This window comes from Leptodactylus fuscus, chromosome 4 (assembly GCF_031893055.1).
Source record: "Leptodactylus fuscus isolate aLepFus1 chromosome 4, aLepFus1.hap2, whole genome shotgun sequence".
NCBI classification, from domain to species: Eukaryota; Metazoa; Chordata; class Amphibia; order Anura; family Leptodactylidae; genus Leptodactylus; species Leptodactylus fuscus.
This window is the reverse complement of record NC_134268.1, coordinates 165,574,467-165,586,131: the sequence shown is the minus strand read 5'-3', so window position 1 is coordinate 165,586,131 and position 11,665 is coordinate 165,574,467. Positions and strand designations below refer to the sequence as shown.

Here is an 11,665-nt window from a genome sequence, read left to right as displayed (position 1 = left end):
ATTACATGGAATCCATATGGCTGTAATAGGCATTGACACTCACAATAGTATTTTGGCTTTGATGTCTGTTATCCCCTGACGAATTCACATATTGTAAGTAAAACATGCATGTCAGGATTTGGACTAATCTGTCATTACCTATTGGATTTTTGGGATTTAGACCAATTTGTGTCTATCAACGGATTTTTTATTTTAGCTTGAATATTATTGTCCTTGGCAGGGTTTTTTAGGACCATTTAGTCACAGGGTGAGGTTCAAGTTGAGTTTTTTTGAGTCAAAGCCAGAAGGAAGGATATTTTTTTCCTGCTGGATCAACTTCTGGCTTTGGCTTAAATAACTCTGTGTGAACAAAGTTGCTAAAACATTTTAAAACGGCTTAGATATGCCAACATGTCGCTATTGAAAAACTAGTTGCTAGGGATTTTCTTAACTGCAGTTATATTTTAAAGAAATTTTCAAGCTACTGTGTAATTCTGTGTAGTGAGTGATAAAAAGTTTTGGTGGTGGCTAGTCTTACAGGACAGGAGTCTTACAGCAAGCCGCATGATCAGCCAGCTAGCAGAGAAATGCTTATTAGAAAACAGTAGGCTTTTACACCATTAGCTTCATTTTGTTAGGGCCTCCTGCTTTGCAGACAATAAAACCAGCGTCTGATCTGTAGCAGCGCTGTGAAGAGAAAATTCCATAGGGCCGCAGCCCCTTCATTTTGGGAACAGTAGGAAATCCCTTTAATCAGGTCATATAAGTGGCTGACTTCCAAGTACTGAGCTTGCTGGCTACTGATAAATCTGTGTGCTCCTACTTGTTACTTGGATTTCATCAGATGCAGAAAGGCCTGCAATCCATATGTGTCACATACACATATTACCCATCAAACCCAATACGAATCTGTAAAAAGAAAAAAAATGCTGCGGACCTAAAAATGAAGGATTGACAAAACAATGGGGCACTTTGCTTTGTTTGCATGCTGTAGCTCAGAACATTCTGTACCGAAAATCAGTATCTGGTCGTATTCTTGTGAACCTAAAGCAGTCTGTAATACAATGAACGTAGCCTGCAGCATGTTTGGCATCATGTAAAAGGGCTACATAATGTGGACACGTAAGCAATCCACGGGCCAAGAACTGTGCTTGAACCCTCCATCGGAGTACAAAATTTGTGTTATAAGCTGATATCACACAGGAAAAAATTTTAGGCATTTTTTTTTTACCACGAAAAACGCTGTTAAGAACACGTTGGCCAGATATTACAAATTATAACTAACTTTTTTTATTAGTTTTATTTTTTAGCTTTTTTCTCACAAATGCATTTTTCAAGGCATTGTTTGCCTTTGATGTTTTTTTTTCAGAGAAAGAGAGATTCATGAAGAGGCTGTGTCCTAATGTGGGTCACAATATCATGCCTCTATGCCAGAAAACTGGTGTAGAGTAAATGATGAATTTCCCCCATGTGTCAAGAAGCATCAAACATGACTATTAAAAGGTTGCCAAAGGTTATCCACTGCCAGGATGCTAGAGCTACAAGGGGGTGTCTCCTGTAGAAAACAATGGCGGCATGTAGGCACTTCAGATTTCAAATTGACAGTAAAGTTGCTTCATGATTTTGCCAGAAAACAGCTGCTTCATTCACAGTCCACATCAGTAATGCTCTGTATGACCCTACCCTAGGTTATGGTCATGGAATTTCATGTAGAGTTTGGCGCATATTCTCATCAATATGCATGTGAATTGGTTTCTATAGCCCTGGATAAAGCACTTAGGCTGAGGTCCCACATGGTATCTTGCAGCAAGAAAGAGCTGTGGGAAAAACCAAGGCGGCAATGTAACATTATCTGCCTGAAGACTCTCTAGTGATGCCTCCATCTTCTTCAGCTGTGCTCTCTGCCACGTCATTCTCGACTTCATCTCCCGACTGAGCCTGCATTCGGGATCGAAATCCCACACACGCTCAGGTATCAGGTTTTGGGCATAATCCAGTGGTGTAACTAGGAATTGGTGGCGGCCCCATGGCAAACTTTTGACATGCCCCCCCCCCCCTTTCCTGACACCGGAGACCTCGACTGACCGACCATCGCTGCATTCCTGTGCGCTCTATTATGCCCCTGCATACAGTATTATGCCCCATAGCGGCCCCTGCATGCAGCATTATACCCCATAGTGGCCCCAGTACACACTATTATGCCCCATAGTGGCCCCTACACACAGTATTATGCCCCATAATGAACACCCATGAACAATTATTATACTCTGGAGTCTTTTCAGACCCCACAGTATAATAATCAGAGACCAAGGGGGATGCAAACATAAAAAACACTGCTACTTACCTATCCCCGGCTCAATGACGTCCTATTCCCCATCTTCAATGACATACGGGGCGCAGTTCCTGGTCAAGTGACGTTAGGGACATCACACAACAAGGCCTGATCCCTGTATGGAGCGCAGAGAAGTAAGTAACTGTGTTTTTTATGTTCCCTTACCTCTCCTGGGCCTCCGATCATTATACTCAGGGCTTTGAAGACAACCGAGTATAATAATAGTGCTTGTGGGGCCTGTGGCGTCACTTACCAATCCCGGTCCCTGCCAGGATCGGTAAGTAAATAGGGCCCGTTACCGGCTGAAGTAACTCCAGCCGGTAAGGGCCTATTAAACTAGCGGCTGTCGCCGGGCCCCTAATGTCCCGGGCCCTGTGGCAGCTGCAACCCTTGTAGTTACGCCACTTACATAGTCGACTGCACATGTCTACTCAGCCATTGTACTGTGGCCGCTTAGATTTTATGTGTGAACATATGTACATGTTCAGACAGTGGGGAGAATTTATTAATGCGCTGATCTTAAAAGAATTGTCCAAAACCAAAGGGGTATTGGACACTAGTGACCTATCCACAAAATAGGTCATCATTATCTGATTGGTGTTGTTCCAAAATACGGACCCTGCACGGATCAGCTGATCTACAAGCTGTGTACATGATATGTTGTTGGAAGTAAATCTGCTCCTATTGAAGTGAGTGGAGGTGGCGCTGCATCGCTTGTATTCACATGTGTAAGCGCAGAGTGGCTGCCACCCATATACCATTTATAGCTTATGGTGCCTGCAAGCCGCTGTAAAGAAAATTTGGTGTCCTAATAATTCTGGTGCACGACAAGAGGTCCCATGTGCCAAAAATGAAATCTATGGCGTATATTTGAGGTAAAACTCTCTGAAGTGTCCCACCTCCGCCCGCATCGGGGGCAACGGCTAATGTGGAGCATTTGGGGGCCACTTTTGTGCCAGAAAACCGCTATGGTAAGTTTAATAAATTCACTCCAGTGGTTTTTTGTTGCTGAACCTTGGATTTCTAACAGTTTCCAAAATGTCACTTCTGGAATTTTAGACTTCCGAACGGAAAAATCTACCGACGTCTGAACAGAAATAAAATCAATATTGAAAGTAAGAAGACATGAAATCAAAAGCTGCATCAAATTCTTCCATCTGAACGCGCCCTTATGTATAAATGTGTGTAAGGCGGGAATCGCTGATCTGTCTAGAAAAGGGGAAAATACCAAAGAAGTTGTGGTGAGGAATTGATACTGTATAGTGGGAGAAAGCTGGCATGAGAGGACGCACAGCGCCCCCTACACTCGGTACTGCACAGTCCTAGTCAGGCTCTAGCCCCCTCTCAGGGATGTATTAACCAATTCCTGACTACATGACGAGCATGTCACCAGCAGCACTGCAGTCACCGCCGGTAGAGACGGAAATAAGAGACGAGGAGGAGATTACGGGAGTGTACTACGGCGCATGTCCCGCTGCATTCTGCCGGTTGAGATCACCGTGCGCTTGCGCTTCCGGCAATGAATGAGTTGACTGCCGAGTCATTTGCATTGGTGAGAAGTAATTGGATGACGAGGCCCCAGAGGCCACGCCCACAACCACGGCTCATTTTCCGCAGTCTCCGTGCAGTCCCCGCCCTTCCCCTTCGCTTCACAACGCTATTGGTGGGCACGGCCGGTCAATCACTTCACGCTTTCCTTTTTCCAGTTCATCTGACAGCACGTGCCTAAGGCCCACAGGGAAGTGTTCGATCTAGCCCCGCCTCCGAGTGACGTCAGCGACAGCGAAAAAGGCGTGCGCTAGGAGTCTATTGTCTGCCACTGGTTGTAGTGTCGGCGTGACTCCGCCTCTCACGTACCTGTCGCTTGTTCATTGGTCGGGAGTTTAGGCTCGGTAAGATTGGGCACGGTCTGTCGTTAGCTCCTCCTTTCTCTCAGCGCTGACTAGGAAATGTCATTTGAGCTGAGAGCCGAGGAGCGCTGACCGGCTCCAGTCCCGCCGGCCTCCTGTCTGGATTAATCCCGGGAGTGTGATGTGGACGGCGTGCTCGGCCGGTCCGACGGTGTATAGCGTTATAGCGGCACGGCGCAGCGGAGGAGAGCACGGAGACTGGTGTCATCGAACGGACGAGCCCCGTGCCCGCGCATTTTAAACCTCCCTCCTTACTCCCGAACAGTCACCGACCGTCCACAGCCCCCTCCCGCCCCCAACACACACCCCCACCCCGGGAGGAGGAGGAGGAGCGGCCAGCGGGGGGGAATCCAACATGGCGGAGCATGCAGCCCTGGATAATAAGCACAAAGCGGCAACCGTCAACTCCGGGGCCTCCTCCCCCGCCCTGAGCTCCGGGCGCTCGGGATTGGGCTCCTCGGCTAACAGCAGCAGCAGCGTGGTCGCGCACTCCCCCGGAGGAGGGTTATCGGGGGGCTTGTCGCAGCCCGCTGGCTGGCAGTCCCTGCTCTCCTTCACCATCCTGTTCCTGGCCTGGCTGGCCGGCTTCAGCTCCAGGCTCTTCGCAGTTATCCGCTTTGAGAGCATCATCCACGAGTTCGACCCCTGGTGAGTGAGTGCGCCCCCTCCCATTGTGTGCGGCTGGGACACCAGTCACTTCCCTATTGTGTGGCATGTGCTGAGGAAGGTGACACCTGCTAGGGCCCGGCCACTGCTAATGGGTAAAGTCCAGGACCCTGCCAGCGCTGCTGGGGCACATTGTCCCCTAGTGCCAGGACTGTGTGCCAGTCATACTACATACTCCATTCTGGGCTGTGGGCATGCCTGGCAGCTGGGCATAGCGTGTACTTTCCCTTTGCTTGGATATGTATGACATGTATCGGCTATGCCACACTTAGCACAAGATTTGGCTGTCTTTGGCACATCTGCAGTGACTCTGCCAGCAGACTAGCCCAGGGAAAGTGACATCTATGTGTGTGAGAGTCTCCTGCCTTTCATTTCACACTGAAACTTACTGTGGCTGAAAATGAATGTCTGGGACTTGTCTCTATATGTTGCACCTGTTGTGGGGTTAGGGGTCATCAGGGACTGGCATAAACTGCTTGGCAGGTGTCTGGGTTATTATAATGCTCAGATGTAATTGGTGACTATCATTTGGCATCCACTGGTTTCGGTGACTTTGCTGACATGATATTGTATATACTACATTTTGAGTATACTGGTGCGTGGTCCCTTACACTGGCATGTATAGACTGTGTGTAGGAGATGACATGCATGCTATAGACTGCTCTATCAGTGCTCTTACTGTCATACTGCTGGGTGACTAGGCACTGGTATATAACTAGGCACTGATTTACTCCTCCTCAAGTGTACAGGGTGATCAGGAGCTGGCATGTACAGGTTCTAGTTAGGGGTCATGGCTGACCGGCCACTGGCATATACTTCTCCCCAAGTATGACTGTCACCAGGTGCTGTCATGTACTCTCACTAATGCCTTGGGTGACTTGGCACTGACATGCTCTTCCTCTCGCGGCTCTTGACAAGATCCTGTAATGTCTTCAGTATAGCAGTGGGTTATAGCATGTTTTTTTTTTGTGTGCATCTGTCTAGTAAGGAGGGGACACGTTGGATCTTCATAGTGTTACATTACGTGGCATGAAAGGGATGGTAAATCGTTGCCCTCAAGCTCTTTGTTGTAGCAAGTGATGTGCTTTCTGTGCTTCCTGTCTCCCATCCTCCCTTCTCCTGAGTTGATGCATATGACTCCTACGTTCTAATGTTGTTTGCGGCACATTCCTTATCTGCAGGAGACAATTTTTCGGGAGGGTGGAGATGAGCCTCCTCTACCACCCTGCCATATGCCCTTCTCTCTTGTGCACTGTCACATAGCTGTCTGGCAGGAGTGATCGCAGTGCTGTGACATCCAGAGCCGCCTCCTCAGTTAGGCGCCTGTTCAAACTGTAGTGATTATGAAATAGTTGTGGCTTGGGTTACAGCCCTGCCTTTTCATTACATTGCGTTTCCCAGGAATATACTTTACTTTAGGCTCCCTAATCTGGCCATGAGTATACAGAATGCATGCAGTGTAATTCCTCTAATCCACTATGAAGGGGTCCTGACTGGTCTGGATTATGGGGCATCCACAGACAAATAACCTTTATCTGTATGGGGAGAGAACTATAGTAGGTCAGCCCAAAATAAATTCTGAAATCTCCTCCGAGCGCTGTATTAATCTGTGTAATCCGGGGGTCTCAGAATCGCTCAGTGCTTTACTTGTTTGATACTAGGTCAGTCTGCTATTCTGTTATGTATTATCAAATGTTAGATGAAAAGAATTATTTGTGATATCATGTGTTGGCAACTTGTTTATTTAGCAATGCATAATCCATACCCAAGTGGCATAATCCATACCCAAGCGGCATAATCTGGCCAATGGGAACAGTTTGGCGGCACATTTTATTCAGTTATGTGTCCTTCTGTAGGTTGTCTACCCTTACACCGGAGTTTTGTGCACTTTTCCAGGATATTTTGATAATTTGTTGCCCATGTTAAGCAGTACGGTAATACAGTAACGTATATTGTCTGTAGTTTCCTCACACACAGTATTTTGAAGCTAAAGCCTAAGGTGGTATTCTTTGTTAATTTTATGGCACTTTTTTGGCAGAAAATAATCTACTTGTGGCGCAACTTTTTTGCGCCAGCATTACAACTTTTGCAAAAGTGGGCGCGGCAAAATCAAGGAGCTGGCATAGGGGAAAAAGCTAAGTGCAAGGGCACCAGGAGTATGTTCCTAACTCTTGAGGTGCAGCCTCCTCATGAATTGAGTGCCCTCTGTTGGCAAATGGATGTAATGATTGGTGTACATCGTTTCACTATTGATGAGTCCCTCCTATGTCTAGTCTTACAGTCCAGATTGAAAATCAGATCTGAAGATTTAAAAGGGTGTTTATATCTGGGATATATTTAGATTTGCTATAAATGTGCGATATCTTTGGGCTCTGTAAGCGGAGATGTGGGAGCAATTCTCTATTGATCTTGAGTACTGGTCAATGGTGGACATGAAATGTCCTAGATGGAACATTTATGGCATAATGGGGTTACATTACAGAATACATTGATGGTTCAGAAGAATGAAAGTGGGAAATTTATTAAGACTGGTGATTCTTACGCCAGTCTTCATTCTCCAACAGACACGAGTCACTAGAATTACTACAAGCCTTTGTCATTTTTACATATGTCTGAGCCTGATGTCAAATTTTCGGCATTGTAGTAAATCTGGCAGACCGAGGGGTTCCTGGCGCACCTAGATTTCTGCCTAAAGTGGCGAGTGGGGTACAGGAGCTGGGGTGTGCATGGTACATCAGAAATGCGAAAAGTTGAGGCACTTTTGGCTACTTTTCTAATTGCATAGTCCTTTGTAAAATCGTTCATATGTAGATGTATACTAAGTTGTTTATTCACACCATTCCCCCCCCACCACCACCACCACCATTTTGTTCTGTATCAAATTCTACACATAAAAAACGAGGATCAGGGTAAGCTTCTCTTTTGCCTGGGGCAATCTGTTAGTATTATCCAAGGGTCTTGAGTAACATCTGGATATGAGAGCCCCTCTACATTTTTAGGTAATTTCCCTTTATATGGTGGCGTGGAGTGTTTTTCCTCAGATTCTGTACCGAGTGCCCCCTAGACTGTCACAGACAGAACCAAACACTCTGAGCAATTATCCGAGTCAATGTTTGCCTGCCTGACATTGATTTAGAGAATGCATGGCCTTGACACATGCTTTGGGTTTAAGGAAGTGAATGCAGCCAAAATGGTCGTCTATTGTATAAGCAACCAAGCATTGAGTCTTGTACTATAGAAAGGTCGTCATTAAAGCTTTAGCCATTGTGCTGATAAGCAAGTAGGTAGATAATAAAGGGTTATTTTCAACAAATGCGCCGCACAGATTGTAGCTTATTGACGGCACAGCGCGGCGTATATATTTTCTATATGTCTATTATCTGAATATGTTTTCCGTATGTTCATATAACTTATGAGGAAATAATGAGCCTATGAATATTGTATGGAGAAGTGTTCTGTTATGTTTGCTGGAGAATTTGTTGATGATCTGATTCCAATCTACGTTAATTATCATATTTAATCTTCGTATAGTATTTTTCAGCTTTTATATAGTCAGATGGATAGGTCATTGGTATGAAATTCCTCTATTTGGGGCTGTAAAACCCCTTTTAGTCAAAGACCCCCTTGTTGCAGAGTCAGTATTTTGGTCCTGTGGACAACACATATTTTGCAGTACCAGCAGAGTGAATGAGATCTTTGTTAATTTCATCCACTCATTGCAGTGTTTTCAGAAACCATATGTGACATTGGAATATGCAGCGTGTTTATTTTAGGTGCAGAATTGGGAGTGTTTTACCTATAGAAACAGATGCTTGTCTTGGAAATTGAGGGATGCATGCTTCAGAAATTAGAGGCTCTTTCACCACCTCCGACAAGTCTACTTTTTTTACATCATTTAATAGTCATGCTTCACTGATTCCAGCACAGTTGGGATTCTGTTTCTAGCCCCCACCGTTCCTGAGCCATCAATGCTGTTAATTTTGCTGCCTGATATACTATTTAGTCTCTGTACTGTCAGGCAGGAGCAGACAAGGGCTGTGATTCGGAGCTCTTACATTGGCTGCCTGTGATTGGAGCTCTGAGTCACACCCCCTGCTTGACACCGCCCACTTGACATTACACAGCTTAAATAGCACATTCGGCACCAAAACCTGTTGCGCTTGTTGCTGTGGAACAGAGGAAGCTACAGAGAAAATTCCAACATTGTTGAAATCAGTGGAGCGGAGCCTATTCACATATACCAAGAAATAGAAGTGGTGAATGGTTATCTTTAAGGTACAATAGAACAAGGTGTTGCATTTTAACATTTAAGTATTTGTCCTAATGTCACAGTGTGTCTCTAAATCCAGCAATATTCAGGGATATCACTATAGACAGACCTATGAATGGGTGACCGCGCTGTACAGTCTATAATGGATCCTTTAGATAGTGTCCATATTCTCCAGTAATGAGTACAGTGGGTGTCCTGTTTTATTTCCTCTAAGTGCCAGAAGTATGGGAAGGTGGCAGGGGGTGGCCCCTCACCACTCAATATTACTTAAATATGTGAACTGTTTTTCATCAAGTGAACCTATCCGTTTAGATTGATTGGTATGGTGGGGGACTATGACCGGTCTCATAGTGAAGGGTGTCTACAATTTTCAAACACCAGAAGATTTTAGTAAGGGCTAGCTGTCTGTTTTTTTTTTTTTTTTTTTTGTTTGGGTTTTTTTTCTCTTCTCTCCAGGACTTGCATATTGATGACCTATCAATATCTGGTGGGGGGGGGGGGGGGGCTTCTGATGCTTGAGACCTCCAGAGATTAGCTATTTGAGGAGACTGCAGCTTTTGAATGAGTGCTGTTCCTTTTTTTTTTTTTCTTTTTTTAGAGACTTAGCTGCAAACTGGCCATATAACAAATGAATGTGACGTCTCTGGACTGTGATGCAGAAGCGGTGTTCACCTGAGTGCTGCTGCCTATTTGGACAGATGATCTGTGGGGGTCCTGGTTGGTTAGGGTCTAGCAACCAATCAGATATTGATGACCTTAGACATGGTTTGTTGAGCCAAAGCCAAGAATAGCTACAAAAGCAATGGGGAATATATAAGAAGTTCTTACAGTGTTGGCCAAAAGTATTGGCACCCCTGCAATTCTGTCAGATAATAGTTTCTTCCAGAAAATGATTACAAGCACAAACTCTTTGGTATTAATATCTTCATTTATTTTGATTGCAATGAAAGAACACAAAAGAGAATGAAAAAAAGTCAAATCATTAATCATTTTACACAAAACTCCAAAAATGGGCCGGACAAAAGTATTGGCCCCCTCAGCCTAATACTTGGTAGCACAACCTTGAGACAAAATAACTGCGAACAACCGCTTCCGGTAACCATCAATGAGATTCTTACAAGGCTCTGCTGGGATCTTAGACCATTCTTCTTTGGCAAACTGCTCCAGGTCCCTGAGATGTGAAGGTGCCTTCTCCAAACTGCCATCAAGAGATCTCTCCCCCACAGGTGTTCTATGGGATTCAGGTCTGGACTCATTGCTGGCCACTTTAGAAGTCTCTAGTGCTTTCTCTCAAACCATTTTCTAGTGCTTTTTGAAGTGTGTTTTGGGTCATTGTCCTGCTGCAAGACCCATGACCTCTGAGGGAGACCCAGCTTTCTCACACTGGGCCCTACATTATGCTGCAAAATTTGTTGGTAGTCTTCTGACTTCATAATGCCATGCACACGGTCAAGCAGTCCAGTGCCAGAGGCAGCAATGCAACCCCAAAACATCAGGGAACCTCCGCCATGTTTGACTGTAGGGACCGTGTTCTTTTCTTTGAAAGCCTCTTTTTTTTCCTGTAAACTCTATGTTGATTCCTTTTCCTAAAAAGCTCTACTTTTGTCTCATGTGACCAGAGAACATTCTTCCAAAACGTTTTTGGCTTTCTCAGGTAAGTTTTGGCAAACTCCAGCCTGGCTTTTTTATGTCTCTGGGTAAGAAGTGGGGTCTTCCTGGGTATCTTACCATACAGTCCCTTTTCATTCAGACGCTGACGGATAGTACGGGGTGACACTTGTACCCTCGGACTGCAGGGTAGCTTGAACTTGTTTGGATGTTAGTCGAGGTTCTTTATCCACCATCCGCACAATTTTGCTTTGAAATCTCTCATCAATTTTTCTTTTCCATCCACATCTAGGGAGGTTAGTCACAGTGTCATGGGCTTTAAACTTCTTGATGACACTGCGCTCAGTAGACACAGGAACATCTCTTTGGAGATGGACTTGTAGCCTTGAGATTGCTCATGTTTCCTCACAATTTTGCTTCTCAAGTCCTCATACAGTTCTTTGGTCTTCTTTCTTTTCTCCATGCTCAATGTGGTACACACAAGGACAGAGGTTGAGTCAACTTTAATCCATTTCAACTGGCTGCAGGTGTGATTGTTATTGCCACCACCTGTTAGGTGCCTCAGGTAAGTAACAGGTGCTGTTAATTACACAAATTAGAGAAGCATCACATGATTTTTCAAACAGTGGCAATATTTTGTTCACCCCCTTTTTATGTTTGGTGTTGAATTATATCCAATTTGGCTTTTTGACAATTATTTTTGTGGTTTTCCATTGAAGACAAATTAAATGAAGATAATACCAAAGAATTTGTGATTACAATCATTTTCTGGGAGAAAATTAGTATTATCTGATAGAATTGCAGGGGTGCCAATACTTTTGACCAACACTGTATAGTTATCCCTTCTGTTAAATCCTCTCCTGGCTTTGGCTCAAATAACAGTAAAATGAATTATTTTAT

At 44.8% G+C, this 11,665-nt stretch overlaps 1 protein-coding gene across 1 annotated transcript in view; it reads left to right on the top strand.

Annotated features, from left to right (window-relative positions):
- Positions 1 to 4,182: 4,182 nt before the first annotated feature.
- The window catches only part of STT3B (STT3 oligosaccharyltransferase complex catalytic subunit B), an 81,640-nt gene continuing 74,157 nt past the window's right edge, over positions 4,183 to 11,665 (top strand). The window contains exon 1 of the mRNA XM_075271326.1: positions 4,183 to 4,869. Within this exon, the coding sequence (XP_075127427.1) occupies positions 4,577 to 4,869 (293 nt within the window). The 5' untranslated portion in view covers positions 4,183 to 4,576. The remainder of the gene's footprint in view (positions 4,870 to 11,665) is intronic.